At 49.6% G+C, this 22,793-nt stretch overlaps 1 protein-coding gene across 1 annotated transcript in view; it reads left to right on the forward strand.

Moving 5' to 3' along the window:
- Nucleotides 1–22,793, forward strand: part of NPDC1 (neural proliferation, differentiation and control 1) — a 111,520-nt gene that overhangs the window by 80,712 nt on the left and 8,015 nt on the right. The window contains exon 3 of the mRNA XM_024210180.2: nt 21,724–21,819. Within this exon, the coding sequence (XP_024065948.1) occupies nt 21,724–21,819 (96 nt within the window). The remainder of the gene's footprint in view (nt 1–21,723; nt 21,820–22,793) is intronic.

The raw sequence follows: 22,793 nt of genomic DNA on the forward strand, positions 1-22,793 counted from the left end.
CGTGCCCTGTTGCCATACTCTCCCTGGGGCTGCATGTGAACTGGCTGTGTCTGCGCTGTATCTATATGATCCAACCTGCCAGGAGCACGCACCTGTGCTGAACTGCCCTCTTCCTGCGACAGCCTGCATTGCTGACATGATTCTTCACTGGGTCAGTCAGAGCTGTCTCCAGCGGTCTCTTTGCATCCCCCAGCTCCTAGCCTCCCACGTGGGGTAGAAGAGAAGACAAATGGTCCCCCTTCCTCTCCCGCCCACCCTCCACAATCACCTCCCCTGTAGCTCTGCTCTATCTGCTCAGACAAGCAGGCGCTTTACAGGGGCGCAAGGGGGCTGGGCCTCTAAATCCCACAGAAAGTTTATGGGATTGGGGCACCAAGCTCCCTTTAGGGCCCTTTTGAGAATCCCAGCCTTTCCCTGTCTCTGGCTGCTCTCCCTAGCCCTGCGCTGGGGACAGTGGCCCTGGCAATCCTAGTCCAGCTGTAAGGCCGACTGGATCCTTTAGAAAGTGTAGAGCTCCGGCTTTCCCTGGGGGAACCGTGAGAGCCGTGTCCTCTGGATGTAACACAGCAATATCCCTTCACTAGCTCCTGCCACCAGGGAGTGAGACAAGGCTCCATAACCTGAGCAGAGTGCCTGGCCAAGGCAGTTCCTGAGAGCAAGAAGCTGCTGATAGCCAATATCCCCCGTTAGCCCCAGTCTTCAGCCTCCGGGGTGAGGGTTACGAAGGGTTAAACTTCGCCTAGGTGCTGCTCATGTGACACTGATCTTAGAATCCCAGCTGTCACTTCTCGCTCTCCCTCGCTCCCTGCGATTGGCTGCTGCTCCTGGTGGCAGCGTGTGGGAATGGGCAAGGGCCCCCCCCCCCCCGCCAGCCCACGCACCTGCACAGAGCCAGGAGCTCAGAGAATAACACAACTGCCTGCGCTGCAGAGGTGCTGCTGGTGCCTTCGCTCTGTCGCCGTAGTGCCCCGCTGCTCCGAGGGCTGCTGATTTAAAAAAAAAGAAAGAAAGAAAGAAAAGAAAAAAAAATTTAAAGGAAAATAAAATAAAGATTCTGCTCAAGATGAAACTAAGTCAAGTTTTCCTCCCCGAGTGCTTGTGCGTCCTGGTGACGGTGAGCGTCAGTGCTCCGGTGCAGCACGTGCAGCCTGGATTCTACCACCACAGAGGTAAGAGGGCTCCTCTTTAGGGGTACTGGATGTACGTGTGTGTGTGTGTGTGTGTGTGTGTGGACAACTGGCAAGTCTGTGTTCTTTCCTAAATCAATGGATGCAGCTGTCACCTTGTATTAAAATAATTTGCCAAGCGAGGTACCAGCCACCAGTTCCAGACAACTGTCAGCTCTTTAGGGCAGGAGACCGTCTTTCTGTTGTGTGTCTATACAGCAACTAGCGCAAAGGGGGCCGGGTCTGTGACTGGGGCGCCGAGGTGTTACTGCAACATTTGAAAACTAACAAAAGAGTTCCCTGCTCACGGAGTTAGCGTTGTGAAGTTCACACTGGGTTCTTCCATAAATCCAGGCTAGTCTATGGAAAAGAAAAAGAACAATGACTCGGTGGGGGCTTCTGATGTGTGATTGAAAGTCTGAACCACCTGCAGGAACTCGCAGCGGTATGCCAGCAGGGCTTGCTGCCCTGAAGAAAACGTGAGATTTAGTAGAGTACCTCTGGCAATAGCATTGTCCATCTGTGTCAGGTGTCTCCGTGAAAAGAATGAGATGTCTGCAGATTAACCCTTGCAATACCCCGAGCTGGGTCCAAACTGCATGGGTTTGAACTGTTCTGATGTTTGTGCGGCTGTTAACTGAAAGGAACCATTGTCTCCCACTGCACAGCTGTTTTATTAAGAGCTTGGAAAACTTCAGTCACTAATGACCACCGGTGAGGGTAGACTTGGTCCTGCCTTCCTGCGGGGGGCTGGGCCAAATAAGATCAGCTATACCGGGTCAGACCAAAGGTCCACTGGCCCCATATCCTGTCTTCCGACAGTGGCCAATGCCAGGGAACGAACACAGATGCATCCACTGTCGTCCACTCCCAGCTTTTGGCAAACAGAGGCTAGGGACACTTCAGAGCATGGTCTTGCATCCCTGCCCATCCTAGCTAAAAGCCATTGATGGACCTAACCTCCATGAACTCATCTAGTTCTTTTTTGAACCCTGTTATAGTCTTGGTCTTCACAACATTCTCTGGCAAAGAGTTCCACAGACTGACTGTGTGTTGTGTGAAAAAATGCTTCCTTTTGTTTGTTTTAAACTGGCTGCCTATTCATTTCATTGGGTGAACCATAGTTCTTGTGTTATGTGCAGGAGTAAATAACATTTCCTATTCACTTTCCCACACCAGTCAAGATTCTATAGACCTCTACCATATCCCCCCCTTAGTCGTCTTTTTTCCAAGCTGAGAAGTCCCAGTCTTTTTAATCACTCTTCATACGGAAGCTGTTCCATACCCTCAATCATTTTTGTTGCCCTTCTTTGTATCTTTTCCAATTCCAATATATCTTTTTGAGATGGGGTGACCAGATCTGCACGCAGTATTCAAGATGTAGGCGTACCATGGATTTATATAGAGGCAATATGATATTTTCTGTCTTATTATCTATCCCTTTCCTAATCATTTCTAACATTCTGTTTGCTTTTATGACTGCTGCTGCACATCGAGTGAATGTTTTCAGAGAACTATCCACAGTGACTCCAAGATCTATTTCTTGAGTGGTAACAGCCAATTTAGATCCCATCATTTTGTATATATAGTTGGGATTATGTTTTCCAATGTGCATTTCTTTGCATTTATCAACGTTGACTTTCATCTGCTATTTTGTTGCCCAGTCACCCAGTTTTGTGAAATCCTTCTGTAACTCTTCGCAATCTGCTTTGGACTTAACTATCTGGAGTAATTTTGTATCGTCTGCAAACTTTGCCACCTCGCCGTTTACCCCTTTTATCAGTTCATTTATGAATATGTTGAACAGCGCTGGTCCCAGTACAGACCCCTGGAGGACACCACTATTTACCTCTCTGAAAACTGACCATTTATTCCTATCTTTTGTTTCCTATCTTTTAATCAGTTACTGATCCATGAGAGGACCTTCCCTCTTATCCCATGACAGCTTACTTTGCTTAAGAGCCTTTGGTGTGGGACTTTGTCAAAGGCTATCTGAAAGTTTAAGTACACTATATCCACTGGATCACCCTTGTCCACCTGTTTTTTGACCCCCCCCCCAAGATCTCTAATAGATTGGTGAGGCATGATTTCCCTTTACAAAGGCCATGTTGACTCTTCACCAACAAATCAGGTTAATCAATGCGTCTGATAATTCTATTCTTTACTGTCGTTTTAACCAGTTTACCTGGTACTGAAGTCAGGCTTAGCGGCCTGTAATTGCCGGGATTGCCTCTGAAGCCTTTTTAAAAAATTGGCATCACATAACTGCCCTCCAGTCATCTGGTGCAGAAGCTGATTTAAATGATTGGTTACATATCACAGTTAGTAGTTCTGCAGTTTCATATGTCGGTTCCTTCAGAACTCTTAGGTGAATCCCATCTGGTCCTGGGGACTCATTACTGTTTAATTTGTCAATTTGTTCCAAAACCACCTCCTATTGACACCTCAATCTGGGACAGTTCCTCAAATTTGTCACCTAAAAAGAATGGCTCAGGTGTGGGAATCTCCCTCACATCCTCTGCATTGAAGACTGATGCAAAGCATTCATTTAGTTTCTCTGCAATGACCTTATCATCCTTGAGTGCTCCTTTAGCATCTTGATTGTCCAGTGGCCTCACTGACTGTTTAGCAGGCTGCCTGCTTCTGATGTACTTAAAAAAAATGTTGCTGTTACTTTTTTTGAGTCTTTGGCTAGTTGCTCTTCAAATTCGTTTTTGGCCTGCCCAATTATACTTTTACACTTGACTGGCCAGAGTTTATGCTCCTTTCTATATTCCTCAGTACGATTTAACTTCCAATTTTCAAGCATGCCTTTTTGCCTCTAACCACTTCTTTTACTTTGTTTAGCAACGGTGGCACTTTTTTGGTCCTCTTACTATATTGTTTTAGTTTGGGGGTATACATTTAATTTGTGCCTCTTACGGTGTTTTTTCAAAGTTTCCATGCAGCTTGCAGGCATTTTACTTTCTGTTTAACTAGCTTCCTCCTTGAGATGACCTCTCAAGGTCTCTTCCAGCCCTGTGATTAGGGGCTGCTCTCTGGGCAGGCAGTAGCTACCAAGTGGGGTCAGGGAGGTTTTCCCAACAGGGGCCATGTTGCACAATTCAGCGTGTTAAAAGTGGCAGTTTGATGTTGTTGGAAAATGTCAAGCACCAGCCAGTGTTAGAGACATGATACCAGCCAATGGTCTGGCTAGAAGTCTGGCCCTTTATACTGTTCTCTTCTTGGATACTTTCACCATCGCCTCCCCCCACCCCCCAAAACAGGCATATTAATCAGGTGAGACTCCTCTTTGTCCTGTGGATAGGCTAGATTTAGGTGTCCAAATCCCATTTCATTGAGATGAGTGCCTAACTCCCCTTGGCTCCTTTGGAAATCCCACCCATGCAGAATGAGCCAGGGAGGGGGCAGTCCCGAGAGGGAGACTCAGAAGGGGCTCCTCAAATTGAACATCCCTCTGGTGTCTAAAATCTGCTGCCCTGCTAATGCTCCAAGCAGTCCCCAGCTGGCCTGCAACGAGGCGATTTCCCATTCGCACTGTGCACTCGGCAGTGCTGTCTGTATAGTCCGTCACTGTTTCTCCTCAACGCGGGTTGCTCTGTTTTTGTGTGGGTCTGTTGTGCACGAAGGGAGAGAAACACTGCCGGTAAAACCACAAAGAACAGCAGAGGGGAGGCTCGAGAGACAGCATAGCAGCTGGAACTCCCTTCAGCTCATGTGTCTGAAGTCCACACTGTTCCTTTAAAGAGCCCGTGCAACCATCCACCTCCTCTTCTGCTCAGCCCTGTTCAGAATGTCCTAGATTCATAATGGCCATCTTCTTCCAGCCATGAACAGGGAAGTCTCATGGTCTATTAGCAAGAGCACATGGCCACATCAGACTTTTGTCTGGGTGGGCGAATACACCCAGTAGAAGCTGCATAGGAAAGAGGCAAGCGAAGAGCAAACCTAGAACAGACCTATTTTAAAAAGCATAACTTCAGTCCAGCAGAGTCCTCTTACAGGGTCTGTTCCCTGAACAGTTGGAAAGGGGTGAATTGCAGGTGACACATACCAAGTTCCAGTTAGTCAAATATTTGTCACTAAGCTCTAAATGCAGGCATTCGTGTAATATTTCAGAGGTACTTTAATATCGCATGAAACTAACCCAGTGGCATCAGAAATGCTGCATCTGGTGCCTGGGGGTGGGGGTGTGTGTGTGTGTGTGTGTGTGTGTGAAAATAGCAATAGAAATGTCAAAGATCACGGCTGGGTCACATTTGTCCTAAGATGTAGGCTCATTGCAATGTTTCCACAAAAGCTGTTTTTAATTCCTTTGTTAAAGCAACTTCCCTTTGGAATGTTCCCCGGCACTGTTTTCAATATTGCTTGTTTATAATCTCATCTGTGAGACTCGTCTGTAGTATTCAAGTGCCCTGCAAACAATAAGTTTAGCCTTAACACCCCTTCTCCCCCATCCAGAGTCGTTAGCCCCATTCTAAAGGGGAGGGAATTTAGGTACAAAGAGGTGGTGGCTTAGTCAGAAATAAACCCCCTGTTTCATGGGTCCCAGTTCTGTGCCATAGCTACAAGACCCATCTTCCTCCTGCATTGCCGACATCACAGCCCTGTGCTGATCCATGAGACTCTGAAAGTGAAATGGGCAGGTCTGATATCCTGTTCTTTAGGGTTACCATACATCCGGATTTTCCTGGACATGTCCGGCTTTTTGGTCCTCAAATCCCCGTCCAGGGGGAATTGCCAAAAAGCCGGACATGTCCGGGAAAATAGGGAGGGGGCTTGGGTCCGGGCTGGAGCCGCTGGGGCCGTAGCCATAGCCGCTGGGGCCGGCGCCGCTCGACCAGGGGCGGAACCGGGGCCCAAGCCGCTTGGCCGGAACTGGGAGCCGAGCTGGGCCGGAGCCGCTGGGACTGGGGCCTGGGGTGCTCGGCCGGGGGTGCTCGGCCGGCGGCTGGGGGCCCGAGCCGAGCTGGAGTCGCTAGGGCCGGGGGTGCTCGGCCGGGGCCGGCACGCTCGGCCGGAACTAGGGCCGGCGCCCCAGGGCCCGAGCCGAGCTGGGCCGGAGACGCCGGGGCCAGAGCCTCTTGGCCGGGGCCGGCCAGCCGCCGGAGGGAGCCACTCAGCCGGGGGGGCCGGACTGGGCCGCACCTCCTCACGCCCGCCCCCGCCCCAGCTTACCTGCTGCCTGCCTGTTTCAGGCTTCCTGCGAACATTTGATTCGCGGGAAGCAGGGGAGGGGGAGGAGCAGGGGGCGGAGCGTTCAGGGGAAGGGGCGGAGTTGGGGCGGGGCCGGGGCCCCGTGGAGTGTCCTCCTTTTTTTTTTATTAAAATATGGTAACCCTATGTTCTTCTCAGCTTGATCAATGAAAATAAGTAATACACCGAACAAAAATTAGATACCTTTAAAGCTGTCAGTTTTTAATAAGAGGCATTTGTAACGCAGGAAAGGACACTTTGGATTTATCTGCCAGCGTCCTTTTCATTCTTTCCCTCAGTAGGCGTGCAGGACAGCTCACCACTGGGGGTCTCCCTTGACTTAAATATGTTTCACTTTTAATGCCATTGCAGCTATGTGCTGCACTTAGTCTAAATTTTTAAATTAAATTTTAAAAAGTAATAAATAAAATAAATAAAAGTCATTCTAAGGTCGGGTTTAGAGCTGCTTTTTCACTCATGCAGAAGCTGTGCAATGTTAACCCATCGTGTACACATGCAGGGTAATCTCTGTTGTGATTTATGGCTGCCTCCGGAAAATGTGTCCAGTTTTAAATGCTGCTTAAACTCCCGTTGCAACTTCAGGGTTCTTTTGTTTAAATCGATGCTAAGAAAGCAGAGCAGCGAGGGCAAAACTGTTTTAGGGTCAGTGGGGCCAAACAGCATGAGTGTGATTCCTGTAATGTAAATGCAGCTCCGTGTGTGATGCTGAAGGGACCCATTTAAAGTCCTGGTCTTCCTTTAGAGTTGGTCTAGACACAGAAGTTGCACTGGTTTATCACAAGTCTGTTTAAAAACGGATTTAGTTAAACAGCTGCCAACTCCTGTGTGGATGAACTTATATTGATTTAAAACTTGGTTATATTGGATGTAGCTTGTGCCTGTCAACTTACTGGTGCGAGTTAAACGGCCACAGAGCAGGTTTAGACTGATTGGAGTGTCCACACCCAAAGTGGCACCCATTTAATTAAATCACTTTAACAGAACACCTGTAAAGCAGTGCAGTTTTGTGCGTAGCGCAGGCCCCAGACAGTGGTGTGGTTTATATTAATATAACTAAACAGATTGCTCGAGTCCACCCTTCTGTGCATGCATAGCACAGCACTATCCCAAGAGCTCACAGTCTACTGCTGTCCTTCTCCACCCATCAATATGTGCAGAAGTAACCCCTGTGATGGCTGCTGTGAGCCATTGCAACTCTAGCCTGTGGTCATGTAGATTTCTCCGAGCAGAGCAGGCCTGGTCATCCGCTTCAGTGGAGCTGACACCAATTTGTACTAGCTGAGGCTCAGGCCAGGTGTGTGTAGCAGGTGAGATAGACAGACAGCTGCTCATTCCGCAGGCCACGCAGCCCTGCTGATTACATAACTTCCCTGTTGGCTTCATGCCATTGGAATCGCCTGCTCACTGAGGCTAGAGATGTGCCAGACAGGTGGTTTTGCTTGCACCCCGTGGAGTGGGGCCTTCACTGCTCTACCCACTGCTGCATTGGTGGATGCTGTTTGTCTCCTTTGCTGACATTTCTAAAACCCCAGACAGGGATGTGGGTGTTTCCGAAGATGGCAGTGAAAACGGTGCTGGTTGTAGCATAACTGGATGCACTAACTGGTGCTTCTGCCTGAACTTCCCAGCTCAGAGGGCTCTTGGGTTGGCCGGATATATGGCCCGTGGGCTCTCCCAATAAGTCTGCCTCTAAGAGAGAGAAGGTAGCAGAGTCTGCTTGAAAATGCCCGAGACAGAAGCAGACCTTGCAAAGAGCAACTTTTCTGCGGGCCGTGCCAAGGCAAATGAAGGCACCAGAGCACAGTGCAGCCCTTTCACGTTCAGCGTGTGTTTAGCTTGGCAGGATGCTCTGAGAACATAGTCCTCAAGCAAGTCTCTTGCGGGCTGGCACGATGAGAAGCAGTTGAAGTGCTCGCTTCCAGGAGTGTGGCATGGAAGAATCTACTACACACAGCCCTGCTGATGTACCTCCGTCAGTATCGCCCCCTGCTGCTCTGGTCTTGAGCCTCTCTGAGTGGAGACTGCTGATTGAATTGCACTAGGGCTTTTTAGCAATGTTTCCAAAGGAGAATGAGATCATCGCGCTCCCCCCCACACCCCAACTCAGTCACTTAACAGCATAACCGGAGCCTGCCTTTCTAAAGCTGTATGTGGGCAAAACCGAGGCCCATAATTCCCTACCGGCCCCTCTCCCCAGTGCCAGCAATGGAGATAGCTGCAGTGTAGACAGGATGCAGATACCTTATTATCATGCTGTTGAATCTTGTGTAGAGCATGTATAGACCACACAGGTTTAACCCCCCTGCAGCCTCTCCCCCACCACTGCTACCTCTGGCCTGTTACAGGTGTGACTGATGCCAGTAGAGATGCAGGGTTATGTTTTCCCACCTACGCTGTCCCACTGAGCCTCCTTAGCCAGGCTGGTGAAGGGCAATGGAAGATGCCTTCACAGTAAGAACGGCCTCTTTGACTGGTATGGCCTCTGTACAGGGCAGACGGGCTGTGAAATCCAGCTGTCCCTGCTCAACCAGAACGTTGCTTTGTGGCCACTAGAGGGAGGAAGGTGCATGCCCCAAAACCAGGCTATGCAGAGCGTGTGGTGCCAGGGATGGCAGAAGGCAGAGCTGGTTAGCTCTCCAGCAGGGCACACCAGGCCCCCTTCCGCTTTCAGTGCTCTCTGACATGGGCTGGCTTTCCTCCTCTAAGCCCAATGGCGAGAGCATTTGCCTCCCCGAAGGGGGGCTGTAAATCCAATTTAGATGTGGGTGCTTTTGTGCTAATTTGATTCATGTTCCTTGGCCTCCTTATCGCTTGCCTACAGGAGAAAGTTGCACCGGGTTAACTCAAGGTGTGAATGTAAAATTTAGTTTGTTAAACTGGTGCAACAGGCTCTGTAGATGCTCTTACTTCAGTTTAAGCCAGGTTTATTGTGGTCTAACTAAAGTGATTAGAAACAGGTTTAAGGTAAGCTAAAATTACCCACTCGTAAACCAAAATAAGAGTGTCCACACAGGAGTCTGCACCAGTTTAACTTAAATTGGTTTAAAAACAGATTTAGGTTAAACTGATGCAACTTGTATGTGTAGACATGGGCTTAGTTCCCACTTTGTAGGGGGAAAGGGTTTACTTTCAAGGGGTGTAGAAATACAGTCTTGGAGAACATGCTGCTGGCAAGGATGGATACCGTGTGTGTGTATGTGTACACACCAACCTACAGTATAAATTATTGACCTCCATGTTCCTGGGGCAAAAATCTGTTTGTCCCTTCCCCCACAATCCTATCCAGCAGCCCCAGAGGTGTCCAGGAGGTTCCCCCGGGAGGCTGAGCTGTTTGGTTAGCATGGCTGCAGCACAGCTCTTTGGAGCAATGAACAAGGAGGTGTATGCGATACATTTCAGAGCAGTCACTTTGCAGCCGTCTGAGAGAGAAGCAGATGTATCCTTGTGTAAGCTAAAAAGTTTCCCTCTCCAACTTAGCGCACTTGTCAACCGCTCTCCCTCCACAAAATGGAGACCAAGTCGCTCACCTGGATTATAGGGCTTGCAGGGCTGAATACACCTTTGCTCGCTGGTTGCCATCCGCCAAACCTGAGTCGGGCTGATGGAGGTTGATGTCCACTGGTCAGAGAGGCCTGGTTGTCTGGGCTGGGCATGCACCGCTTTCCTTAGTGGAGCCCGCAGGAGAAACGGGAAGGTTCTGATGCACTGTGGCTGGCCTCCCTAGGTAATTTATGGAGCTGAGGTTAAAAATAGCCCCTCTTCCCAGCTGTGGAATTACCCAGCTGCTCCCAGGACTCAGCTATGCTGAGGTCTGGTCTACACTTAACTTCTCTCGATGTAGCTACGTTGGTTGGGGATGTGACACTTTGTTTTTTCCCAACAGAGCTAGATCTGTGTAAGCCCTAGTGCGACGCACTCTCACACTGGCATAGAAGCACTTTTACTGGTGTAGCTTATGTCTCTTGGGGAACTGGTTTAAACTGTGCTGGCAGAAACACTTTTTTGCTGGTATAAGCTGCGTCTACACAAGGCAGGTTTGCTGATCTAGCTAGGCTGGTATAGCTGTGCCAGCAAATCTTTTCTAGTGTAGACAAGACTGGGACTTCAATAGTGTAAACTAATGAGGTAGGAAGGACACAGGTGTTTGTTCATTGTTTGACCCGAGGGCTAACCCTAGCCAGGTACACAAACATTTAGGTCCCATCTACAGCAGAGTCCCTTTGTTTTCAAGGAACCAAACACTGGGCTGGATCCTCAGCTGGTGTAAGTGGCATCGTTCTGTAGACTTCGGCATTCGGTTTAGATAAGCCAGCGTGTGTGTGTGGCCAAAGCTGCGGTTCTTGAGGAGGACCAACACTGCTGAAGCAGTTCAGTGGGAAGGAAATAGGGATGGGCCTCTCTGGCTCCTGTATCTTTGGAGGGACAGGATGAGTGTGTAGGATCTGCGAAGATGGAATTGCATTGCCCTAACTTCACCTTGTGCCTGCGGGCTGGGGAGATAGCAGTGCTGTGACCGCACAGGTGGCCCTGGAGGCTGGAAGTGTCTCCTTAGACTGCTGCTAATGGAGAAGAGAGGGGGGACACGAGAGAGAGCGCACTCACACTCACACTAACCTAGCTGTACTCCTGCTGGGATGTTCAGGAGCCGCTGCCGATATGAGAAGGTTACCCAGAGTCCGAGGCTGAATTCAGCCACTCGTGGGCTCCCAGTGTAGCCTTTTCAGAAATCTGTGTCACCCTTTCGCAGTATGGAATCCCCTGTACTAAGGAGAAGCCAGGCTGCATCCCAGCAGGCTTCACGCCAGCTCAGAGCGTGCATTGGCACTCGGCATGCAGGGCAGCGCTCCGGGAAGTACTCCATGTTGTTTGACCTGCTGAACTGGGCTCGCTGCCCCTAGGGAGGAGGAATGGAGGGGAAGGAGCCACAGCCCTGACCTTAGCCCTCACGGCAGGCTCCTTTCACTCTGTCAATAATTAACACAGCCCATCACATGGTAGGCAAGTAGAGAGCAGCACAAGCCTCTGCTCTTATAACTTGATCTCATCATGCCAAAGTCTTGCAAGGGTGGAGATACTAATACTTGGATCTTATGGGCTTTGTCATTCAAGACTCCCCAATGCAGTGTAGTGATGAGTTAATTATCATTAGCCATATTTTACAGATGGGGAAACTGAGGCACAGAGACAGTGACTTACCAAAGATGAGATTTCACCCAGGAATCCTGACTCTTGGTCCCATGCTCTCGCCAACGGCCAAACCAAGCTAACCCCCGATGTGTTAGCAGGTCAGGCTGAATTCATTAGTGACGGAGAGTGTGCTTACCAGCGTGGGTAGACACAAACACATGCTCGCTCCGCTCAAGTTAGTGCGCCTGCAGCAGCTTGGGCTAGCTGCCCAAATACATACCCAAGGGGGTGGGCAGGTTTGAACTGGGGCGGCTAGCCCGTGCTGCTGCAGCCACACTGCTATCCTTAGCACGCTAGCCTGTCTGCCTCTGCTGGGCAGCACCCTCCCAGCGGTACTGTGCATGGGATATAAATGAATATGTAAATCACGGGTCCTGTGCCTGGTACGGAGCTGAGTGCACAGTCAGCACGTAGGCTTTAAGGCACTGTCCGGGCTGTTGTTGTAAACAGAGTTTGGGAACTGTATTTAAACCCTTTCAGTGGTGGTCCTGCCACAGTGGTTCTAACGTGGCTTGGCTAACTGGTGAGAACCTAGGCACCAGTTTTGAAAACTCGTTTTGAAAACTACTTATAGCCTAGGACAGAACATGGCTTGGTTTTAGCTATACCAAAGGCTAGTCTACACTACACGGGTTCTGCAGGTAAAGCTATGCTGGTATAACTACCGACAGAGCCCCCTACTGTAGACACAGCATACGCTGACAGAAGGAGTTTTTCTCTTGGGGGTGTAACATTGCCTAGGGATGACATTAGTTATGCTGCTAGAAGCATGTGTGTGTGCGTGTGTGCGTGTGCGTGTGTGTGTGTGTCACACCCCAGACTGACATAGCTACGATACAACACTTTGTAGTTTGGACCTCCCAGGTACACACGCTTGTAGCTGGAGCGTAAACACCCTTCCTTAAAGGAACACAGCCAGAGGAAATCTGGCCCACGATTCAGTTTTAGCGAAACTAAAGGTTCGTAAAACCTAGACCCAATATATTTTTTTTCATGTTTATTTAAAAATTCCAATGGAAAAAGAGTCTTTAACAAACTTTCCCCTGCAGCATATGTGGGACCCAAGTCTTGTCTCCCTTTTGCTAGTGCAAAGGAACCTGGAAATGAAACTGCCTAGAAATACCATGGAACTGACTGGCCAGTTTTTATTGGCAAGCCTGAAAGAGAAGCAAGAAGCCAACAGCATCCCTAGTGAAACGCTAACTAGAATTAAAAAACTTCACTTTCAATATCCTACCTCCATGATACAATCCTCATTGACAGCAAAGGCAGCAGGAGCAGGCCCATGGTTAGCACACACTGTTTTGAAAGATACCCTGTAGGATTGCACTGATGTTGAGAAATGCTTATAGTGTTTCCTGATGTATATGCACCCAGAACATCGTCTTGATATGGAGCTGGAAATCATCAAGCCCTGTTTATGCAAGCATTTCAGCCTTTGCCAGGTGCACCACTGCCGGAGAACAAATGCTAAATGTGCTAGAGGCAGTCCTATTCACCATAGCAGTAACTCTAGCTTTGCCTTTAGCAGTTCCTGGCACGTGAGGGTATGTTAAAGGCTTTTCCAGGATCAGAGCTTAAAGTTTTGTTGTGTTTAAAAGAAGCCCTATCCTTTTCCAGAGCTGGTCCTATGGTTCTGCACCCTGATCTGGTTGTTTACTCCCCCGCTTTGATTTATGTATGTGCATGTCAACTCCATCCCTTTTGAAATATAAACCTCTACAGTAACATCTGCACAACATGGTAAGGTGAAGTTGTGGAATATGCCCTGTTTCAACAGATCTAGACTTATAAGAGTGCCCTTCTGCACTGAAAGGGAAACGTTTTAATAAACACACTGCAATGCAAAATGGATCCTTTTGGATTATAGTCACTTTTAAAATCCAAATTAGAAAAGTCATGTATCATAGAAGATAAATGCAGGGGCTGCTTTCCTTCCAGGCATTTGAATTTCATATTCGCTGCTTTTAGCAAGTTTCATGCTTAAATGTAAAACTGCGTCCTAGATCCTTAATTCATTATAGCAGTGTTATCTCATTAGGTACTGGCCGGTGTGAATGCTAGAGTCTTACCAGCCAAATAGCACATGCTGTTTTCCAAAGAGCTACAAGGATGAAAATCACTATATAAATAATTATTCTTGTGTTGATAGAATCCAGTGTGAAACCGAGAAATGGTTTATTTCATGCTTTCTGTCAACTCTAAACCTAACATAAGGGTTAGGCTTCTCGCTGCTCTACCAGTAACCTCCTCTGATATGATCTAAATAAATAGAATACAGGATGGATGATATGATACCGTATTTTTTAGAGAGAGCTCCAGTTACACTGTCTTTCTGTGTATACTAGAAAAGTTGCACCAGATTAACCAATAGATTTTAAAATCCATTTTAACTTGTACAAACTCCTAACACACATGCCTTTAAATGTTAAACGCTCATTTAAATCTGTCTAGATTGAAACTCCAATTAAAATCAATGTAATTAAACTGGTGCAACTCATACATAGAAAAGGCCACAGAGAGCTAGTGTCACTGGTTTTCTCTTTAAACTGATTTTAGATTGATCTAGCTAAACCTGTGCAAACATCTAATGCAGGTGCTCTTAAATCACGTTCACCCTTGCTTAAATTAGTGTAGCTTAATTTGGTAAATCAGATGCAGTATTGCCAACTCCAGGTGTTCAAAAATCATGATTCGGGCCCTAAAAATCATGAGACTGGCTTAAAAATCATGCAATTTTATAAAAAATAATATATTTGGGGTTCTTTTCATTTTCCTTCTGGTTTCTGAGCCTTTAGGGTGCATTTGGATCAGATGTTCAGGCTTTTCTCTGCAAACTTGAGGGCTAGAAATTTCCTACTTTTAAAATGGAAGCTGAAATTCTTAACTAATCACATGACTCTGGGAGCTGGGGCTTCGAGGAAAACCCTAAATATTGTGAGAGACATGCTCTAGCTCAAAGAGGAGTTACTTTGGGGAAGCTTTCTGGAGATCGGACTAAATTATATGAATCAAGACTCACAATAAAATCTGTTGGCAAAGCAACAGATGCAAAGTAGATTGATGTAAGCAAGAGTAAACCCGGTTTAAGTGCATGTACTATAAAGGTTTGCACAGCTTTAACTAAATCAGTTTGAAATGTTTGTGACTCCTAATGTCTCTTGTTTTAAATCAGACTGAAGTAAAGTCTCTGATCAGCTGGACTGTGGCACAAACAGCATTGTTGAGTCACTGGGATTAGGTTTTGGGGGTGGGGATGGGGTTCTATTGTACAAGAACACAGGGAGGGAATTGATGTTTATTTCCAAACATTCAAAGTGACAACAAATTCCAAAGGGGCCTGTAATTGCTATAACCTTGAATTATCCAGATGCTGAGCCCGCCTCTGTCCCACTTCCCCTTTTGTGTGTTTTGATTCATCCTCCAAGGCTCCCCACTGAGGACAGCCCTGGCTGAATGAAGCAATTGAGAGGTAGAAAAAAAGAGAGAGCGCATTTAACATCTTCTGGCTTTGAAGTTGAGTTTAATCCTGTTAAAAGCCTGGTGCTTGAATAGCAGGCTCTGATATGCGTCTGGCAAGCTCTCCCTGAAGTCAAAAGCAGTGTAACAAATGCCAGGATTTCTGTGTGTGTACGTGTGAGAGAGAGAGACATGCACAGAGTAGTGAAAGCAGCCTTTGCACAATGCATCAAAAAAGAGCACTTCCCAGCATGAATTTCACATCATGGGGTTTGGCCAGGCCCGCTGTATTTCAGCAGCAGCTCCCAGTTGTGTAACCGATTGCCTTGCGTGTGCAGTGTCGGAATGTCTTGTTTTTAAAGCCCCAAGGAGGATACTTTGCTGTAAATGTATCTGCCCGTTAATATGCTCCCTATTTAACGTGCACGTTGCCGTTGCGCCGACAGACCACCTAACTCGCTCAGAACTGCCGGGGCAGAATGGTGCCACCTCTGGACCGTTTGGGAGCAGTGTCAGTAAGGAATGAGGCAGGGTTTGCTCCCACGGGATGATGGGGCAGGGAGTGGATGGGGAATTGTCCTATGAATGGGCCTGATCTTTCAGAACATTCTGTGCATTCAAAATCAACGGGAGGTGCCAGAGTTTGGCCCTTGTGCGAGATGTGGCTGGCTGCACGGTGTGCCAGGCTTGCAGCCAAGAGCCGGGCTGGGCTAGTGCCATCAGCCCCCAGTCACACGTAGGCTGGGCTCTTAACACACACTTCCCTTCTGCCCAGAGGAGCAGTCTGTGGGGGGAGGGAGTTGTGCTATGGCTCACCTGTAAGGGTATCCCCAAGGCAGCACCGCCCTTCCCCCAGGCCCTGGTCTCTTGGAGGATACTTGTGACACGCAGATGACTGGATATAGGCTGGTCACTTCCCAGCTGGCCAATGCCCTTTGCACTGACACACGTGTGTTGGAGCCCAGCCCCTGTGAGGCTACTCTTGGGGGGGGGGGGGATCCCTTTTGCCCAAGAGGGGCTGGCATGAAGGTGATGTGCACCCAATGCAAACCTGAGCCTCGTTGCCTTATCACGAGCGACTCTCCTCCCTCTCCTTGCACGAGCTCCCCCCTCCCTGCATCGGGTCGTGGTCTGCAAGCCTCTGGGCAGGACCTGTCTGTGCCCCCCCTTCTCCAGGGAGGACTATACACATCTAGGGGGCTACGTACTAAAAGATGCCAAGGACCCCAGTCCTCCCCGTGGGAAGCAGGTACAGCTCTCCTGTCTTCCAGACAGCTCTGTTGGAGTTTGGCGGCAGATCATGTGCAGACCATGTTGTTAATAATCCACTAATTGAGACACTTGGAGAGCTGGCTGGCTCCTACATGTTCAGTTGTTGTGTGCAGTTCAAGGTAATGGGTCCAGCTGGTTTAGGGCCGGGCTCCCTGAGACCTCCCCCGCTCTGTGTGCCCCCTGCAGGGAGCTGCAGTCTGCTGGGGCACTCGGGGTAGAGGGGCTCGTGGGGCAGTAGAGAAGGGAGCTCTTTCTGAAGGATCTTTGGGGTTGCAATGCCCCTTTGCCCCGTTAGTGCCTGGGTTTGCTGACTTCTTAGATGTGCTGTAGCTCCTCACTCCCTGCGTAGTGGGAGGGCAGTTTGGGGGGCGGGCAGCGTTGGGAAGATCTGGGGCTTCAAACCAGGCTGTATTCGAATGGCTATAAGACGCTTGGAGCCATGGACAGTCACTTAAAAACAAAGCCCAGTGGTGGAAGGGGGTGGTAGAGCTTTGAGATGCTGGCAGCAGGCGGCCGAGGCGGAGACCTGCGTGCAGGTCTGGGGAGCACGGCTGTGCTTTTGTCTGATTGTGGTTTGTAATGGCTGGGAGGGGCAGGGCAGTCCAGTGATGGGACACGTCAGGAAGCAGCGCGCTCTCTGGCAGGTGGGGATCAGGGCTGCGCTGCTGCCTCGGGGACCACCCTGCCCGCGTGGCTGAGAGCAGCACCGACCGCCACTAAGCGTGGGGCACTGGCTGGGCAGGGGAGCACAGTACAGGCGGCCGCGGCACTGAGCCGGAGTTGGGGCTAGTGACGTAGGATGTGGCATAGGCCCACGCAGCAGTGAAAGCCCTTGCCCCAGCTCCCCACCCACAGATGGAGACGGGTGCTCTCTGCGCGGGGCGGGGGCAAACAGGCCCTGCCTGGAGGACTTCCTGTCGCAGCAGCCGTCTGTCTTGGAGCCTGCGGCGCTGGCTCATTAGCATGTGTGCAGGGGGCTGGGGGCTCACCGCCAGGCTTCCCGCTTGCCACTGTGTTTGCAAAGTCGTGTTTGCTCCTGTGTGAGGGGCCAGTGGGAGCCGGTAACTCTGCCAGGCCCCTGCCTCATGTGAGCTGCTGGCCCTCGGTCACCAAGGGAGACCCGCCTGGCTCTGCAGCATATTGGGCCTGACCTCCTCCTGCAGTAGGGCAATGAGGCCCGCTGTTGTGCCATGCAATGGCCCCGCAGCTATCAGGAGCACGGCGCTCTCCGCGGCTCTGCAGCTGCCTTTGTACCGCACGCCCTGAGGATGCTCCGAGTTCAAAGTGCAGGGATGGGGGGCCCTGAGCGCAGCCTGCCCGGGACTGTGCTGACAGCAGCGGCTGCTGGCTTCAGGGGTTCATATCTGCTGCTGGCATCATTAAGGCAAATCTCTCCTCCCAAGGGGCAGGAGATGGGTTCTGTGTCTAGCTCAGTCAGTGGCAAACTCTGGTTTGTGACTCACTGCCAGTGAGATCCCCCCCAAGGTGAATGTGGGCAGGGCCAGCAGGGGGCGGTGGCCCCTAGCCCATACTTTTGGGGTCTTCATGTCATCTTGCACCCATGATTGGACAGACCCCTGTTGGCCCCGGAGAACACCGGAGTTCATGATCCTTCCTCCCCCGCTTAGAGCTTGGAGACTGCCCTACCCTCTGGGCCGAGGAGGAGGCCCATGGTGAACGTACATGATCTGGTGTGAGGGAGCAGGAGGGCTGGGGGAAGCTGGGAGGGGCCATGCGCATGCTGGTGATCCCGCCTGGAGAGCTGAGGCGTGGGGGCTGGCAGGACGGGATTGATGCCCTTTCTCCTCACTTCTTCTGAGTTTCTCTCCCTCTCCGTCATCTGTCATCACTTCCCCTTATGTTCCTAACCTCAGAGCAGGGACAGATCATCTTCCCTGTGCAGTGCCAGGGCCGTCCCGGGCGTCGCGTGGGCGATAGCCAAACACCGCTTAGCTGGACGTTGTGCGGCTCGCGGCAGCCTGTCCATTCCAGCCCCACTGGTCGGTGTCACTCCGCTGAGGCCTGGTCAGGCCATGAACTCAGGTTATTGACTTGAGAAACACTATTGCAGTGCATGTTTCGGGGAAGGGCCTGTTCATGGTGTTCCCAAGAGGCACTGCTGCTCCCCAGACTTTCATCACTTTCCTTTCCTCCCTCGGCCGGCTCCGTTTCACAACATCCTCCGGGTTTCCCTTTCTGCGTAATTTCTATCTGCCTCTCATTCACCTCGACGCCCAGTGGTCTGTGTGGGTTTCATTTATAGGACAGAGGGTATTTCTTGCAGGGCTGCGGCGCCATGGGAATGTTTGTAAATAGAATGGAGGGAGGGCGAATGGAGTATTCTCCCAGCTGGAGAGTAGGACTCCTGGGTTCTTTTTTCCAGTGCTGCCATTGACTTGCTCCTTGGCCAGGCTGTGCGCCTCAGCCCCCATTTCACACAGATTGGAGTTATGCCAAGCCTAGGGGTGCTGAGAAGGTGGATGTTTGTGAAGCTCTTTGAGATCTTTGTGCACAACATACAACCTACAAGTTGCGTGTACTCAGAAACCTTCAAAATGTTTGGCAGGAAGTCCCCACCCCCACCGCCCCCCACACACACGTCAGCCATAGAGCCATGGATGTCAAGGCCAGAAGGGACGTTCCATTGGGATTGTCTAGTCTGACGTCCCGTTTGACACAGGCTGTGCTATCCCACCCAGTGGCTCCTGTATGGAACACCTGCTTGGGCGGAGAACAATGGGATGATTGAATGGAAACCCCATCCAGCCTCAGAAGCACCTTGTGCCTCTCAACCCTCCTCAACACCCAGGAAAAATTGGGCTTTGTCCAACCAGGGCTGGTATTGGCTTCTTAAAGGGAAGGAGTTGACAATCCTTCATGTAAAATGTCCTTTCATCCGAGGATCTGGAGTAAGGGCAAAGTGTCCTCTCTCATCCCCTGCCCTTCTCAGGAGACCCTGCCTAATAATAATCTTCCATGGGAATAAATAATTTTCAAATCGTGTTTCTCAAGAATACGGCCTCTTCCTCTGTTGAGTGCTACCAGCTCCGGGGGCTTCCGACCAGCCCCCAGGGGCTTTGATTACATAGGGCAAGTTCAGAGCAAGCCTCGATGATCCGAGATGTGTCCAGAACTCCAAGGGTGGGTGGGGATGTCTAGATAAATATCCAGTGTCCAATAGCAGAGAACCCAGCATCTACTCAAGGGCCACCTCTAGAGTAGGGGGAAAGGGTATGTTAGAAAATGTGTTAGCTAACAGGACTTTGCACCTAGTGTAGGTAGAGCAAGTTGTGTTTAAAACACACTAGCTGGTCATAGTCTACCCTACTCTACCTTTCCTCTGATGCCCAGCCCCATTCCGGCACAGTCACCTGCTGTTTGATTTCAAGAGAGACCCTACAATTGCTGCTATAACATGTAAAAGGTTTGTACCTTTGTTTGTTGTCTTTCTCTAACAAATGCAGAGGGTCAATTCCCAGATAGCTTCTAAACGGACGTGTTTTTCTTCTTAGCCTTGTGATGGCAGCAAATATTTTTCTTGGCTTTTTGAGCTGGAGTGCCATTGAAAAGCGAAATCAGGAAAGTAACTGACATACTTCTCTGATGGATTGTATTTACAGAGGGACAACCTCTCCTAAATTCCCAGTTACTGAGGGACAATCTACGCTCATTGCTATATTTGCTTTCCATAAACTATTCTTAGTATAACTTTTTGCGAGTGATGTATCGGAATATTTGGATGCTAGTATTTAAACTGGATCATTACATTTATTAACCTTCATTTGAGATATTGCAGATTATGTACTATGTGAACGTTCTGGCTTTTCAAACCAAGCTCTGTACTTCTGGATAATTCAAGCGTTATACCCAGATGTTTAGAAACTCTTTTTTAGACCTGTGTATTAGACAATTTTAACATTAGCTTTAATAAAACATTTTACATGAGCTCAGTGGCTGTTACACACTTGTAGGCCAGACCTGGCCCTTTTAGGGTTCTGGATTTGCTCTGATGGGGTTTATCTGGGACTGGCGGCTGTGATCACAACGTGAGGAACCTGTACAGAAGGCTGTCTTGGCTGTGACTTCCTTTCTGCTCGCCACCGCCTTCTGATTCCATCGGAGCAGTGAAATATTTCCAGCCCGTCAGTGGGATTTTCTGAGTTCTGCTTAAAATCTCTTTCGGGGGGGGGGGGGGGGGGGGGAACCCCCCCCCCCCCCCCCAACTATTTTGGGTTTGGTTGGGGGGGGGGGCGCTCAGAGTCTGAATTACAGGACTGGGAGAGAGTCACCTGACATTGGCCAGTGCTGCTTGTATAGGGTGCCAGGGAGGCAGGTGGGTGCTGTTTCTTCTCCGCCGTTTTCACCAGCTAAAGGTCCAATCCTGCAGTCTTAACACAAGACCCATTGACTACACTCACCTACAGGCTGCAGGATTTAGCACAGTGGTTCTCAAACTTTTTGGATTGGCGACCCCTTTCACACAGCAACCCCCCCCCCCGCCCTTAACAATTAAAAATACATTTTTTTTATATTTAACAGTATTTTAAATGCTAAATTTATAACCCTGTTGTTTAAAATGAATTTACCTTTTCCCATTGCTTTTAAATTAAGACTAAAACATTGTTATCGAATTATTATCATTATAAGCAGAAAAGTTGTTTTTAAAAATTGTTACTGTTTAATACTGGGAGGGCGTGAAGAAATTTTGTCAAGATCCATTTTCACAGCAGACTTAGCGCCCCATTGCCACCCTTACTTCTATGCTGCTGCTGGCGGCAGCGCTGCCTTCAGAGCTGGGCAGCCGGAGAGCAGTGGCTACTGGCTGGGTGCCCGGCTCTGAAGGCAGCACTGCCGCCAGCAGCAGCGCAGAATTGCAGAAGTAAGGGTGGCAATGCCATACCATGTCACCCTTACTTCTGCATAAGGTTTGGCCTTTGCGCTGGGAGGGGTAGGCACGGGGGCTAAGGCAAATTTTGAGGTGGCTATAACCCCCGTAAGCACCCCCACAGTGCCACACCTGCCTGTGTGTCTGGCAGTTACATTATAAATTACCTTTTTTGTGAAGTAACTGCACTATATTGTGATGGAAAGGTGTGTCATTTTCTAAAACACTAGATTTCAGTTATATATTTTACTGCAGTTGCTCTGTTTTGTGCGTGTACTCGTGATCCCCACATAACCTCAGGACCCCCAGTTTCAGAATCCCTGCCCTCTATTAGCAGAGTGTGTTTCAGACCTGCCTACGGAGGAAACTGCTCCTGCAGGAGCTCCAAGCTGTCACTTGCTCTCCAGCCGCAGAGCTGGATCCTTGCCCTGTATAATGCACGGGTTGCTGTGGGCAGCTGACCATTCCTTTGGGAGCCGTAAGCCCCTGATGCTCCATAGCAGTAAACCATTACAGTAGTTTTCTCTCTTTCCTCAGGGAGAACTTCTGTTCCCAACCTAGAGGAAGAAATCGACTTCTTAGCTGACGTGCTGGCCAGGCAGGATGCCTCTCACCTCCATCTGCTCCAGGATGGTGAGTCCAGAAGTCACCCACCTGCTCTCCTTAGCCTGTTCTCCCAGCCGCTTTCATGCAGTTGCGCTGCTTTCCGCGTTCAGTGACTCTGAGGCCAACGGTCCCAGTGTTCAGACACGACTCCTGTGATCAACAACTCAGACTCTCCTCTCGAAGGCTGAAAACCGTGGAAAGTAAATAAACACGAGCCCTCTGAAATGCCCTGCTTACGAAGGGTTCCGTTTTACTGTCCCTGCTGCCAATTTAATAGAGTGGTGCTTAAGTTCCTGGCCTAAATTACTAGGTTTCCAGGGAAGTGTTTCTGGCATTTCCTGGCTGGCTGAGCTGGGGAGAGAGCAGGCCATGGAGTTTTCATTGCTCTGTAAGCACCATATTACAAGGCTCCTGGATTCAGCAGGAGCAAAGCCAAGGGCCTGGAGAATATGTGCACTCCCTCATTTGGAAACAAATACGAGACTCCCATCCTCGAGGCATGTCACGGCAGTGTAGGCTAGTGGTTAGAGCAGGGGACCGGGGTCTCTTCCTGGCTCGACTACAACTCTGTGTGACCTTGAGGAACTCCCTTAACCTCTCTGTGCCTCAGTTTCTCCATTTGTAAAAGAGAGATGACCTCTCCCGGGAGATTCTAGATGAAAGATGCTCTAGAAGTGCTGTCTGTTTGGTGACCGGGGGAAAGGGACATGCTTTTGGGGAGAGATGTTCCCTACCTTGGGAAATTTTGTCTTCTCTCTCTCCCTTTTCCATCCCATGAGCTGGGATTTCTTGAGAGATTTCGTTGCCTTATTTCCTAATATAAGAGGCACCCAAACTGCTGATGCCAGGGCAATCAAGTTTCCTTTTATGGCTGTATTTTATAATGGGGGGCACAAGTGCTCGAACGGAGGAGAGCGGCTGCGGACTTCGCATTTATTCCACAAGTGATTTCCCCCACCAGCTCCGGGCCTGATCCTGCGGTCGTAGCACAAGACCCATTG

Source organism: Terrapene carolina, unplaced genomic scaffold, assembly GCF_002925995.2.
Source record: "Terrapene carolina triunguis isolate 2854851 unplaced genomic scaffold, T_m_triunguis-2.0 Scaffold449, whole genome shotgun sequence".
Taxonomy (NCBI): Eukaryota; Metazoa; Chordata; order Testudines; family Emydidae; genus Terrapene; species Terrapene triunguis.